A 15,135-nucleotide genomic window follows, 5' to 3' on the forward strand; every position below is an offset into this window, starting at 1 on the left:
TCTTTGGGTGTACTCATTGCATGTGATCGTATCATAGAAGTACAAGATGTTTTAGTTATAAAATTAAATAAAGTTTAAAAAATTAGAATTTGCTCATAATATTTTTTTCGCATGCCTGAACAAGCTCATCAGTTCACTTTAGCTTTCTCTGGTGCACCTTGCACAATTGAGAGTACAATATCATCACCATATTGAATGGTGAACAAAGACTAGTGTAATAAACCCATAAAAGGATTCAGAATGTTGTGAGTCTAGCCCACTGCATAATGTTGTTGCAGAAACTGGAGAACCTGCCAGTTACGCATGTGCATGATGGTGTCATAGAATCCAGAAATAGTTGTCTACCCATTTCGTATAAGGGAGTGTCATAGAATCTTCAGATTATTAAGTCTACCTTTTGCATACAGTGGTTTTGTAGAAACTCAAGATGTCGACCCATTGGTAATGGCATCATTGGAAATGAAGATGTTCGATTCCACTCGCTACATCTTGAGGCATAGCATGATCAGAGCTCAAGCTTCACCCCTATACTGACGAGGTAATTGTTGACACGTGTATGTTCTCCAAGGATAGTTGGATTGAACCAACTTGGAGCTTTGCTTATGAAATGTTTTTAGCCTGGCTCTTTCTGTGTGGTTTAATAGATGTGATGTCACTTCATCTGACATATGTAATGCATCCTCACAATATCATTTTGGACACGTCCTCTTCTATTACATGGTTTGTAATCCTTGCACCTTGGTCATGTAAGATGCAAAGCTTGACCTATTTCTTGACATGTCTTCAGATTCTTTGCAACAACCATGAAAAGACATCATCCTTGTTTTCTGAACTCATACATCATTAACTTGGCATTCTCTCATGTTCCAATGCAGTTTGGGAGTTGATTTGAACAATGTGTTCAAAATGCTGCCTTGCCAAGTTGACATTATTGTGAACTACACAATTCGTAAGCATAGATGTCAGCATTACCACATTAGGAGGCATAGGCATTCCCTGGATAAATCCTGAAGCCTCCTTTAAGTATCCTGATCGACTTAAGAGGTCTAGCATGGAGGCATAATGATCAATGCAAGGTGCAACATCATGATGTTCTGCCATTATTCTGAAGAATAGATGGCCCTCTTTCAAAAGACCACTATGACAGCATGCAACAAGAATGCTTGAAAATATTACATGATTAGGCCTCAAACCCTGGTTTATCATGATATTTATACATTCAGCAGTTTGATGTAGGCTACCATGTTGAGCATATCCTGCAATAAGAGCACCCCAAGCCATTACATTTCTATTGTGTAATCTATCAATCACACACCGAGCTTCTTCTAGATGTCCATTCTTTGCATACATATCAATGATTGCTGAACCAACTGCAACATCAGAATCTATGTTGGTTATAACTACCTGATCATGCATCCACCTTCCTTCACAAATAGCACCTGTATCCCCACATGCTTTTAACATGCATAAACAAACAACTTTATCTGGAAATACCCCCGACATTATCATTTGTTGAAAAAGATCAAGAGCATGAACACTGTTACCATGTTCAACATGTCCCCAAATCATCGAAGACCAAGATACAATGTTTCTCCTTGGAAAATCCTGAAAAAGCTTTTTGGCATCCTCTAAGCTCCCAAATTTTGCATACATATCGATCATTGCACTTGTTATTACAACATCGAGTAGAACACCATTTTCAATTACTCTGTGGTGTTCAAATCTTCCTAATCGTTTTTCTCCTGCGCAAGCACATGCTTTCATTATATGTACAGAAGTTATTATACTTGGTGCAATACCCTCGTTCTGCATTTTACTGACTAATTTCAACGCCAAAACATATTTCCCATTCTGAACATGTCCTGAGATCAATGCTCCCCATGTCATGGCATTACAACTCTTTAGTTTTCTAAATATTTCGTATCCTTCGTCAAGGCTGCCACATTTTCCATACATATCAATCAGGCTACTTGCTATAGCAAAATCAGACTCTAGAGCATATGTCATGATATGATTATGAACTAATCTTCCTTCAATGACCCTATTCAGACTACTACATGCCTTCAAAATGCATAGGAATATGACTTTGCTAGGTTCAATTCTGTTCGCCAACATCTTTCCATATAACTGCAAAGCATGGAGACCACCATGTTCATAGTCAACATAGCCTGATATCAAAGCGCCCCATGAAATAACATCTTGATTAACTGAAAGCAAAAAGATCCTATGTGCGTCTACCAAGAAACCATGTTTACCATACAAATGAATGATGGAATTGCTGATTTCTAAATCTGTATCAAAACCACATTGTACAGTGAGGTTATGAAGAATACGCCAGCCGTTTTTCCATATGGTATCAAGTGAACATGCTTTTAATACTCCTAAAATTATAGCTTTTCCCAAGTTCAACCCACATTTCTGAAACTCAAAAAATAGTTCAATGGCTAGAAGGTCATGTCCATTGTCAGCATATGCTGAGATTATCGTGCCACATGCCACATCATCTTTATGCAATAGTTGATCGAACACTTTCCTTGATTCAATTAAACTTCCATTACTTGCATATGCATGAACAAGAGTGTTTCCAATCCTCTTGTCAGATGCTAATTCATTCCTAATCACATAATCATGCACACTCAAGCAACTCAAACGACAAACACAACATTGCAACAACGAAAGCACCGTACACCTATCAGGTTTTATGAAATCCATGTCCATTTTGTACAAGGAATTAAATACGACTTCTTGATCCACACCAATGTATGCAGAAATGACTGCATTCCAAGTATATACAGTTGGTTTTTCAACTTTACAGAAGGTCAGAGCGACTTCGAACAAACTTCCATTGATGGAGAAGAAACGAATGAAGTGATCTGAAAGAACGGAGATTATGTCAAGTCCACTACAAACCATGATGATGTGTAATTTCCTACTGGATTTTAAGTCTTGGAGATGGATGCATTTCTGCAGGAGATTGTATAATCTGTCTCTTGACAGAAGATATCCACTTTGGAAGAGACGATCTACAGCCTCGATTTCTTGGTGTAATAGGTTTCTGTTCATGGTTCGATGGAGGGAGATTATGTGGAGTTTCAACGAGATGATGATGATTTATTATCATTCCCAGGGACCCAATAACGTGACCATCAAGACCTAAGGAAATCGTTACAAGAGACTCTAGTAGTAAGCGCTTAGCCTATAGGGGTGCTTGTAATGCAAAAAGTAATACATGTATATCACATAAAGTCAAGAATATGCATGATCATATATATTTGAGACATTATTGAAATGTATTATGCAAGGTACAAATGTCTAATAAGAGCAAAAGTTTCTCATATAGTTGGGTGCTTGTCATGATGAAATAGATGAAAAGATGGGAAGTAGATGATTTATTGGAGTACTCATGTGATATTATGAGGTATGTGATCATCCACAAGGATAGATTATTGAAGTACTAGTGATAAAGTATCAAGATTGGAATATTTCATTGCAAATGTGACGCCTCAATATTGACTCCAATGCAAGGCAAGAGTGTCATAATGTACATCTTATTACCCCCATCAATCTTGGCTCTCAGAGAACCTTTATACTTCTTCAAACTCGCTCACACAATATGTGTTGAGGAAACATCAATAATTCATCACCCAAGTATGAAGATATGCAATGAAAACCTAGTGAAAGATGAATATCACTTATTGCTCACATGCTCAAGATACAATTAAAATTGTCAAGAATATGATGACTTATTAGATGATCATGATAATTTAAGTATCATACTCAAATATCCACCAAGAAGTGTGAGAATAAATGTGCATCCACCATTGTCACATAGAGAGTTTTAACTTTGGATTAATTGAAACCCACTTTATCAAGGAAGGAGACACATACAATATGGGATGTTTATTCGGTCTCATTGGTCAAATTTGGCCTGCTCGTGGAAGACACCAAATCTAATCTAATCTAATGGCGAGGGCACCTTCGACCCCACACGAGTTTGTGTGCCCTTATTTAACGCCATGCCATTTAATTACTTGCATGTATATGATCCTTGCTTCACTTTGTGAGTGCATGTAGTGATTTTAGTGCCATTCAAACCTTCTTCCATTGTCTCGTCAATTACTAGAACACTTGCTTATACAAAATGGTTGGACACATGTATGCTTGCCGCCTTGGCATTTATGCAAACATATCATTTGGCAATCATATTAACTAATAGGAATAATAAAGTTTAAATTATCTCTAAAAATGGCACCCCATTGGTTAAAGCTTGGATGTATGTATGCAATAAAGATCATGGATTCAAGTCTCCTTGTGCCCTTAATGATATTTTATATAGAGATGCTCATGAACACTTGTTCCTTGGTACCAAATATTCCTACACACAATAATATGACATCATAACATGGTCCATTGCTCCTATTTCCTAATCAACCTTTATGTTGATACGTGCAATGTTTTAATCCTAATTTTTTGTCGATATGGTACAATTGAAGCTAATGATATTTATTCGAAACTCGTGAGACTTGAAAATTGTCATATTTTGATACAACAAATGAAGAGCATCATAATCTCAATATGGGCATGCTTACAAAAGCTTTGATAAAAATGGTCATCGAAACCCCAAATGATCATATAACACAATCATATGGTATATGTTCATGTAGTTGAATCAAAAGATGATATGAGTCTCACTTGAAATTATTGTATTACTATTTAGGAAATCGCCTTTGTACCATGAGTATTAAAGGTACATATAATAACCTTTATACACGCAAAATTTAGAGCTCAAAATGACGACTTCCTCCATAGAGACTAAGTGACCACTAATGAAGAATACCTTTTGTTATGTAGCGATCACTCCTTGACACAACACATTGTTACACTTGGCAATACATTGATAACTCCATTGATTGAATTTAGGGCAACTTAGAGGTGCGGTGTCAACCTATGTCACTATTACCTACTTGAATTCGTAATGTCATAGAGTCGAGCGAAGTGATTGTTTGACCATGAAGATGTCGTAGATGCGTTATACACGCAAAGGCATGGAACTTCTCTTGAATTCACGTAGAAATCTCGACATGTTCCCCATAGAGTCCATTTCATGCATGTGAAGGGAAAACACTATCGATGAACGAGAGATGTTAGTAACCGAAAGATTTGTAGGGAGCCAAGAGTAGTGTGGTGTGTCGCGGGTTAAAAAACAAAGCCCATTTCAACAACAATAATAGTAACGATTGAAAGGGGGGGACCAAAAACACTCGTTTATGTACATACATATTGCGGTGTGCATGTGTTCACACACAATACATACATATATATAACAAACGTTGTGAGGGCCCAGGGGGAAGCCATTATTGGCCATCCGGCCGTCAAGACTGACGGCAAGGTTAACGGCCGGTTGACCCAAGAAACCCTAAAATCGGGGTGGGGAGATCGTGGCCGTGGAAGGGTGTAGGGAATCGACGGCGCACATCTGTCGTCAGGCGCTTCCTCTTCTCCCCGCCCGCCTTCGCTGGGTTTGTTTTTCTGCGTGTTTTTTTTTGTTGTTTTTGTTTTGTTTTGTTTTGTTTTGTTTGTCTCGTCGCCCCATCGCCATCGCCATTCTCTCGAATTCTCTCTTTCTCTTCCTCAATTCGCCATTTCCTGTGTCCCCTCTCAAAAGTAAAGAAACACTGAAAACAGAATCTCGCTTTCGAACCACGTTTCCCCAGCTCTCCATCGGACCCTAACATTGTGCAGGTATTCTACATTTTCTTCTTCGTTTTTCTTTTCTTTTCCTTGTTTTGTATACGCATTCCGGCCACCCTGGAAGCTCATAATGATCTTTAAGCTCTTATATCCATATCTTTGCTCGTAATCGACAGTTTGGGATACAGAGCTTGTTCAAGGTCTGCTGACAATGATGCCTTTGTGCGAGCTCTGATCTACATAAGTGCAGGATTTACTAGCAATTAGGACCTCTTTTTGTTGTTCAATGCCTTCACAATTCTTCTTTTCTATGCAGTGTCGTTAATACTCGAATAAGCATGAACATCTTGTTTTGATTTCCTAATCATAGCATTAATCTTTTGGTTTGGTTCCGGATAAATTGAGTATTTCATCGTTTCACAAAAAATGACAATATGTTTTTTTTTTTTGCTTTTGGTCACCTGAGGTCCAACCTACCTCTTGGTTTGGTCTAGGATGACATTGTGTTTTTTGGATTCCTTCACATAAGAATGACTATAAGCTTTTCGGTTTTCTGTGTACAAGGTCAATATTATCTCAATTGTGTTTTCATTTATTTCACATAAGGATTGCATTTAGTATTTGGCCTGCTTCAAATTAGAAGGACATTTTTTTGGTTTGCTTCAAGAAAGGACGGAATTGTATTTTGGATTCCATTGTGCACGACATGATGTTACTATGTTGTCTTCTGGTTTTCTTCATAAAACGATGACATTGTGTTTTTCGGTTTTCTTCACGTAAAGATGATGCTATGATTTCTGCTTTTCTCAACATAAGAATGGAATTATGGTTGATCTGCCTCACATGATGATAGAATTATGACATGGTATGCATCACATAAGTACAACATTATGTTCTGGTTTGCCCCATATACACATGGCATTGTGTGCTGCATTGCGTCACATAAGGATTGCATTGTGTGCTAGTTTGCTGCACATAAGGATGGATGCATCTTGGAGTTGTTTGAAGTTAATGTTTTTAGGGACAACTTTTGCCTTGCAGATGGGCCTTTAATGTTGTTGTACATGAATTATGTCAACATTATTGTGCACGAGTCATGTCTGCAAACAAGCGATAGTAGTGCACGTTGATGGTAGCAGCAGATGTAAATCTGATGTTGGTCAATGATATGATTTAGAAAGAGACAGTGTAAGAGGCACACATATTTTTCTTGTTCTAATGGCAACTGAAAGCCCAATACATATCATAGCGACCAATAGTGGGATGAAGGGAGGGGTCACCACAATGACTGAAAATATGAGATCTTCAGCCTCAGCTGTGATTAACGGCACGTCTGGTCAAGATAGCGTTACTCAGGAACTTGGCATTCTATTAAGAAATCATTCTCGGCTTGATGCCATGGTCAAGTGGAAAGACTCTGTTCCGAATAGAAGTGGCAGTGCCCCACCAACTGTTGATGGATCTCTTGCTGCAATGGGAAACCTTTTTTCTTTGAGTATAGACGCTGGAAATAATGTTGCTAGCTCTGGATATGATGTTATTGATCCAGAGCAAGAGCTTCGCTCTGACCCTGCATATCTGGCCTACTATTACTCTCACATCAACATGAATCCTCGACTCCCGCCCCCTATCGTTTCACAGAAGAATTATTTCCTTGCACACCAACTTGCTAATGGTGCATTGATGGATGGGAAAAAGCTTGACAACGACGAAAATAGATCTTTGTTTTCAGCTCCACCAATTCTTCCAACTCATAAAGAAGATATGGAGTCATTTGAGGATGAGAAGCTTCCGAGCAACCTGTCAAGACATGCATCTGATAATTGGATGGAGAGGGAATCTGATGGCTCTTCAGGGTTATTGCATGGTTTGAGGCCAAAAAGCTTGGTGGACCTCATTCAGGTAAATTGTTTTAATTCATTGTTTCACTATGTCGTACTCCGGTTTTGGTTCTGTAAAAGTGTTCACCCATTTTCATTGCAGCAAGACTTTCCAAGAACACCATCACCTGTCTATACTCAAATACGGTCTTCAAGCCGACTTGCAAACGAGGAAGGCATAGATGGTGCTTCTGGAGGAGATCCTGTAATGCCAACTGCAACAGTCTCAGAGTTTAATACTGCACTATCACGTGCCTCAACTACATTAAACTCTCACATTCCGACACATAACCCATCTGGAGGCCATGCTATTGGGAAATTTTCCTCTGGATCATTGCCTAAGTTACCGGAACTCATAGCAAGTATTTCTTCACCCCAACCTTTAAGCATGGGTGATGGTATTATGGATGATTTCCCAGGTTTGAAAGGCCCATCAAATTCAGGAATATCACATAGGCGTGGTTCATCTTTAGTTGATGATATAAATGCAGCTGGAGCTTCCAAGTTAGCAGCCACTTTGCAAGGGCTTAACTTTTCTTCCACTGATTCTCAAGAGTCATTAGGCCTTTCCTTGGATTCACAACATCTTCAGAATGTAACACATCAAGAACCTCATGCCAAGAAGTCGCAATACACTCATCAGCATAGCCAACATCCACGACCTTCACAAGGTCAGTCTCCAAGTGCTCATTATGAGGCATTTTCCCACACCCATCAGTGTGAGCAGCAGTTTTCTGGCTTAGAACAAAGCTCAATGACGCAAGGTAAACAGCATAGTTTTCTATCTCAGTCACAGAGTAATGGTGGCGCTTCAAATAATTTATATGCAGCTGCAGCTATGTCCCGTATGTCTGGGAACCCATATTACCCCAATCTACAAGCACCAAACATGTATGGATCACAGTATGGCATGGCAGGTTATCTGATGACTTCCACTGATAACTCTGCAAAATTCACATCTCCAGCAGCCTATGAAAATACTGCTTCAGGGATTGCTGGCCGGTCCCTTGCATCTGGACTTGACACGCATCAATTGTATAAAAACATTAACCAGGGTGGTACCTTATCACAGTCTCGACTATCTGATCCTGTTTATCTGCATTATTTGCAGCAACAACAAGCTATTGACGATGGGCATAGTTCTCTGAGCACTTTACCACACTCTCGGTTATCTGATCCTGTTTATCTGCATTATATGCAGCAACAACATGTTGTTGATGATGTGCATGGTTCTATTAGTACGACTGATCCTACATTACTTCGAGAGTATTTGGCAGCGACACACATTGATAGACTTGAATCACAGAAAAGCAAGCAAAGCCCTTTTTTCAGTTATCCTTCGGAATATAAATCTCATCTTACTAGAGGTGGTTCACATGGTATGCAGATAGTAAACAAGATTGGTTCAGTCAATCCTAAATATTATGATGGTTCACCTCTTTTTGCAAATTCTGCGATCTCAACTCCTGATTCTCTAAGGCTTTCCAGTAGAGGGGGTGTTGCTGGGGTATATGTTGGCTGGCAAGGTCAGAGGGTTGGTGATATCCCTGGGGAGTTGAAATGTTCGTCTCTGTTGGAAGAGTTGAAAAACAGTAAGACACGAAGGTTTGAACTGGGGGATATTGCAGGTCATGTGGTGGAGTTCAGGTGAATAAATTTCAGTGAGATTTTTTGGTTTGCTTAGTAATCTGTTTCAAGATGGATGTAGAAACTGACCGTTTTACCTGCTGTTATGGTTTTCTAGTGTGGATCAACATGGAAGCCGATTTATTCAGCAAAAGCTCGAAGTCTCATCCGCAGAGGGGAAAAACCTGGTATTTGAGGAAGTCTTACCACGAGCACTTACACTAATGACAGATGTGTTTGGAAACTATGTCATCCAAAAGGTGATCAAATATGTTGCTAATGTAAAGATGGAGGAATGATGTTCATGTTGTGATTAGTTTCAAATCTATACAGCTGAATTGCTATTTGGAGCAATAGCTCTAAGAAGGCAAGGATAAATTAGTGTGACCAGATTATAGCAAAAATTAAAATTAGAGGTGAATGCTCATTAAGATGAATTCAAATAACTTTATTTGCAGTTCTTTGAGCATGGCAGCCCTGAACAAAGGTCTGAACTTGCAAACCAACTGATGGGACATGTGTTGGAGTTGAGTCTTCAAATGTATGGATGTCGTGTAATACAGAAGGTACTGACATGGAGTTGTTTTTGTATCGCCAAATAGATCTGTTAGTCTGTCTTTACTAGATTTCATTGTTTTTGCAGGCACTAGAAGTTGTTGGTGTTGATCAGCAAGTTTGTATAGTGTCAGAACTCAATGGTCATGTCATGCGCTGTGTGCGTGATCAGAATGGAAATCATGTGATCCAAAAATGTATAGAGTGTGTTCCTACTGAACATATACAGTTTATAATTTCAGCATGTTATGGACAGGTTGTGATGCTTTCAACACATCCTTATGGCTGTAGAGTTGTCCAGGTTGACAATGTGGTTAGATGACTTTTATCTGTTTAAAACATCAATTCACTTTTTCACAAATTTCTTGGGTATTTTTAGCGTGTTCTTGAACACTGTACTGACGAGGAAAAACAGAACAGTATTGTGGAAGACATTCTACGTTCAACTTGTGATTTAGCACAGGATCAATATGGGAATTACGTTGTACAGGTCTCAATTGCACAGCAAAAACTATCATGAATTTGCAGAACAGAACTATATGTAGCTTCAGTTACTGATGTTTTTTTTTTTTACCTCTCAAATGGCAGCATGTCCTTGAACATGGAAAACCGTATGAGAAAGCTGAAATAATGAAGAAATTAGCTGGCCAAATTGTACAAATGAGTCAACACAAATTTGCTTCCAATGTAGTTGAGAAGTGCCTAGAGTTTGGCGGTCCGAATGAACGCCAGATTTTGATTAGTGAGATGCTTGGCCATACTGACGAAAATGAGCCATTACAGGTAGTGTCTCTTAAAAGCTATTTTCCTCTTATGATGGGCAGTCATGGGCTGATGCTCGCACTTTTTCGGAAAATTTTCTTCATTAACATGAATTTTATGAATTTTGTAGGCAATGATGAAAGATCAATATGCAAACTATGTAGTTCAGAAAGTTCTTGAAACGTGTGATGACCAACAGCGTGAGCTTCTGCTCTCTCGCATCAAAGTCCATCTTCATGCTTTGAAAAAATATACATACGGAAAGCATATTGTTGCACGAGTAGAAAAGCTTGTAGCTGCCGGAGGTAAATGTATTTTTCAGCTATATTTTAAGCTATGTAAATTCACTCGAACACTTTTCTCATTGTAGTTCTTATTGGCAGAGCGCCGGAGTGCTCAAGTATCGATATAGTGTCAATTCTTGAACACACAAAAGCAGACACACTAGACAAGTCCAAGTTCATACAATTTAGTGCCTCCAATCCCACCAATTTGTGCATAGTACATGTTGCAATATTCCATTTATAGTCTGCTCAATTTTCGAGGATGAGAACGAAGAACTAACACCACTAAAGGTAGAATAAAGAGTTAGTGTAGAGTATCAATGCAGGTTGTGTGAACTTATTTTAGTTCACAAAGCAACTTCAGTATACAGATGTGGACAATAGGAGGTTAATCAAATGTATGGTTCCGGTCTATATTGGGAACGCCACCTCTTCCTCTTGTGCACGTTTTTTACCCAATTTGTGGGTACTGTTAACAACGATGAATTGTGTATGTCAGTTTGTACAAATAACAGTTATCAGTCATCAACTGTATATGAAAACATTTTGCAAGTTAGCTGGAAGTGGCAGCATGGACCTTGAATTGGAGTACATTTATGCTAATCATGGAATTGTATGGACTTTTAATGCATGGAGAAAAATGATAAACTGATTAGTACCATAGCTGGTACAGTATTTCTCAAAAGTAAAATTGTAAATGTGATCCAGGCTAACCTCGGCAATGAGCAACAAACACCATACCATGCCATGGCTACTGGATGTAAAAAGGAATGGCGTTAAACCTATTTAATTTCTTGCTTTCAGAGGGCATTTTGCTTTATTGTCAAAGGTGATGTTCAACTATATTGTAGAGGATACGCCATCATGGAAACCATTGGTCTGATTCATCAAATTTCCTCTGTTAAATTAGTACTGACATGTAACTAACTACTGTGTATATACCTAAACTATTCATGGCCATTGAGCAACAAAACACTTAATCCATTGTGCATTTGATTTAATCTATTTGCCAGCTCAATTCATTTAAAAAAGAATTAGTCTACTGGGGAGTGCTCGATGAAGGTTTTTATATCTGATTGGTAATTATTGCTTGAGGAAGAAGTCTATTTCATGCGTATACTGTTCAAATAGTGAGGTCAATGGAAGATGCATAAAGTTTGTCTTGCATGACTCATTTTCTAACATATGTGCATGCATGTGCTTAGTGCCACACTTCATAATCAATATTTTTCTAATGGGCTTACTATTTGACTTGGGTGGAGTCTGAATTATGTGGGGTACCATCCATCTGCAACAAGCCTACCTATATTATGGGCACTAGTAGCTACAATGACAAATCTTTGCAACCTTTGGGAGGTATGGTGACTAATGTTGTTTTGAGTCTTCTCATAGAGTGTAAGTGTGGTTGAGCATTACATAAACTCAAGTTAATATCATATTATTATGTTGAAAATTTAAAGAGTAAAAAGAGAAAAACTTGAGGAGCCAAAATATTCTAGAGACATCCCAACCAATCATTTTTCTATTTGTTTTTCATTAGGAATTACCTATATTACTAGTGGGAAACCTAAACGTGAGACAAAAACCCATAAAATTTTACTGTATATGGATTTCAACAAATTAAAAACAATCATGAAGAGATGTTCTTAGACAGAACGAGAAGAAACATAAGTCAGGAATAGTCAGGAAGAAACACTGTTCTGGTCTACCCAAACGGTCCATAGTGCCATAAATCTGAGCCAATGGAAAAACTTGAGATCCTCCTTTAGCAAATGAGGAAGGAGACCAAAAAACAAATTTCCAAACTGTGTTGGGAAGACCCCCAAACCTATTAGAACGACAACTCTGAAATTTCCTTTTGTTTCCCGAATGCTCCTAAGTTTTTGTTATGTTTGCGGATGACTCCTATTGGTTTCAGGGGCTACTTATGGTTAAGACGGTTGAAAGGGCATTTTGAGCAAATATAAAAAAACCCAGGGGTATTCGACGAAATACGTACATGTGTTGAGAGAAGAGCAGTAGCCATGGTGACAGTCTACAGAAGGCAGAGAGCTAGACATTGAACATAGCTTGGATGTATACATTATGCATACATGTCTTCTTCCCTGACAGCAGAGCTTCCATAGAAGGCCGTAATGGCAGGAGCAAGGAGCAGAAACTGGGAGGTTCTTAGCATGTCCGAAATCCTTGTTTGCTTGGAGAAAGAGGTGCACTTCTCTTCCCTTCCTGTTGAAGAGATTGCTTGCATCATATGTAAATGTAGAAAGGAAAGAAACAGATCACATGCCATTAAGTTGCATACCTACATTTGTGAAGGAAACAGACTAGAAAGCCTTATGGCCCATGGGAATCTTGTGGTCTTAATGCTCGTGGATGTAGGTAATATGCGAGAAGCCCACGAAATCTTTAAAAGACTACTTTTCCCTGATGTTTTGTCTTTGAATTCTCTTATCATTGGTTATGTTGTCCATGGAGAGCCACATCAAGCCCTTGAAATGTATCAGAACATGCATGAAGCTTTGCATCTTACTGGACATGCATATGTTGCCCTGTTGCAAGCTTGCACAAAAATGAAAAATTCTACTCGAGGCATCGAAATCCACTTAGATACATCAAAAAAAGGGATTCTTGAAAGAAACATCTTCATTGGAAACAGTTTGGTTGATATGTATGCTAAGTGTGGTTTCCTCAGAGAAGCACAGAAGGTTTTTGACCATATCTCAGTACGAGATGTTGTCCTCTGGACTGCACTTATTTCAGGATATGCGGAGCATGGTTATGGTCAGGAGGCGCTTAATTACTTTCAAAAGATGCAAGAAGAAGGGATTATTGCAGATGTTGTTACATACATTTGTAGCTTGAAAGCTTGTGGCAGCATAAAATCTACTACAAAAGGTCAAGAAATGCATGGTGAGATTGCTAAAAAAGGCTTTGATGGAGAGCTTCTTGTTGGAAACACCTTGGTTGATATGTATGCCAAATGTGGATACATAAATGAGGCGCAAGAAGTATTTGACAAGAATCCTTTTCGAAGTGTAGTATCTTGGAATGCTTTGATTGCAGCATATAGCGAACATCAGTGTGGCGCAAAAGCTCTTCAATGTTTTGAACAAATGCAATATGAGGGCATCGTTCCAGACATTGTCACTTTTGTGTCTGCATTAAGAGCCTGCGGAAGCATCGGAGCAACAAATAAAGGACAATGGATACATGCCGTGGTAACCAGGAAAGGGATAGAGAGAGATCTGGTTGTTGGAAGCACTTTGGTCTATATGTATGCTAAGTGTGGTTTACTAGTAAAATCACAAGAAGTGTTTGACAATCTTCCAGATCAGGATGTGATTTCATGGACTGCACTTATTGCAGGATATGCACAACGTGGTGAAAGTAAGAAAGTTTTCAACATGTTTGAAAAAATGATGTATGATGGTGTAAGACCTAATGAAGTGACGTTTGTTAGTGTGCTTAATGCTTGCAATCATGCTGGCTTAGTGGATAAGGGGAGGAAATACTTCGAAACCATGTGCAGAGACTATGGAATCATGCCAAACCATAAGCATTATACATGCTTAATAGATCTACTTGGTCGTGCAGGTCATCTCTATGAAGCTATGGCAACTATTAAGAAAATGCCATTTCATCCTGGAATTATTGTGTGGCATACTGTCCTAGCAGCTTGTCATAAATGGGGCAATATGGAGATTGGAAGACAGGCCTTCAGTCATACTATACGGCTTGATGACAAAGATGCCTCTGCATATATATGTATGTCCAACATCTATGCAAATGCTGGAATGCAGGAGGCTGCAAATAAGATTGAGGCTATGAGAGTGGAAAATGGGGCATGGAATAAAGCAGTGTATGATGATAGGCCAGCAGCAGTCCTTTCAGATTGGGATGTATTTGTTCAATATAGTACATAAAACTGGTGTGCAGTGCAGAAGCTGTTATATTTTGGCCATCCTTCCATATTCCAAACAAAGAAAAAAAAGAAAGAAAATGATTTTCATTGTAGATCAAGGCAAAGAAATAGTACAATATGTAATATTTTCATGGAAGAAAGAAAAAACAAGGATGCCTCAATAAAGGTCTATATTTATAAACCCTTTGTGCTATATCATGCATGCAAATTGCAATAGACATTTTTACTGTTTACTCTTAGTATGCTTGCTTAAAGAATAAGTGTTTGATACCCATGCTTACCCATGCTTTTTACATTGTATGGTAAGGCCAATTCATTCATGTGACAGAAATGCATATTGGAACATCTTTTCTAATCACCACTATTGGAGTGTTTTGAAAGATGTTGCAATATCCATTACATATCCAGCGTTTGG

The 15,135-nt window shown here is 38.6% G+C and overlaps 2 protein-coding genes across 2 annotated transcripts; both read left to right on the plus strand.

Annotated features, from left to right (window-relative positions):
• Positions 1 to 5,589: 5,589 nt before the first annotated feature.
• LOC147864063 (pumilio homolog 2-like) lies at positions 5,590 to 11,840 on the plus strand. The gene is made up of 10 exons (XM_087319696.1): positions 5,590 to 5,742; positions 6,733 to 7,593; positions 7,675 to 9,218; positions 9,316 to 9,457; positions 9,656 to 9,763; positions 9,841 to 10,053; positions 10,132 to 10,242; positions 10,341 to 10,535; positions 10,645 to 10,819; positions 10,898 to 11,840. Exons 2-10 carry the CDS (start codon positions 6,910 to 6,912, stop codon positions 10,924 to 10,926), a joined length of 3,201 nt encoding a protein of 1,066 aa, XP_087175822.1. The 5' UTR covers positions 5,590 to 5,742; positions 6,733 to 6,909; the 3' UTR covers positions 10,927 to 11,840.
• Positions 11,841 to 12,809: 969 nt separating this feature from the next.
• On the plus strand, positions 12,810 to 14,849 carry LOC147864064 (pentatricopeptide repeat-containing protein At1g06140, mitochondrial-like). Its single transcript, XM_087319152.1, has one exon. The coding sequence runs from the start codon at positions 12,934 to 12,936 to the stop codon at positions 14,719 to 14,721; it is 1,788 nt and encodes a 595-aa protein (XP_087175278.1). The 5' UTR covers positions 12,810 to 12,933; the 3' UTR covers positions 14,722 to 14,849.
• Positions 14,850 to 15,135: the final 286 nt, after the last annotated feature.

This window comes from Azolla caroliniana, unplaced genomic scaffold, assembly GCF_043228905.1.
Source record: "Azolla caroliniana isolate FFs.n. ecotype wild unplaced genomic scaffold, voAzoCaro1.0.p SCAF_5, whole genome shotgun sequence".
In the NCBI taxonomy this organism is placed as follows: Eukaryota; Viridiplantae; Streptophyta; class Polypodiopsida; order Salviniales; family Salviniaceae; genus Azolla; species Azolla caroliniana.

What these genes read in the sequence shown, in the direction of transcription:
- LOC147864064 (XM_087319152.1), top strand. Translation starts at nt 12,934, where the DNA reads ATGGCAGGAGCAAGGAGCAGAAACTGGGAGGTTCTTAGCATGTCCGAA.
- LOC147864063 (XM_087319696.1), top strand. Translation starts at nt 6,910, where the DNA reads ATGGCAACTGAAAGCCCAATACATATCATAGCGACCAATAGTGGGATG. An exon ending in GGTCATGTGGTGGAGTTCAG is followed by an intron (nt 9,219 to 9,315) that starts GTGAATAAATTT and finishes ATGGTTTTCTAG; the next exon opens with TGTGGATCAACATGGAAGCC. An exon ending in AAAGCTTGTAGCTGCCGGAG is followed by an intron (nt 10,820 to 10,897) that starts GTAAATGTATTT and finishes TCTTATTGGCAG; the next exon opens with AGCGCCGGAGTGCTCAAGTA.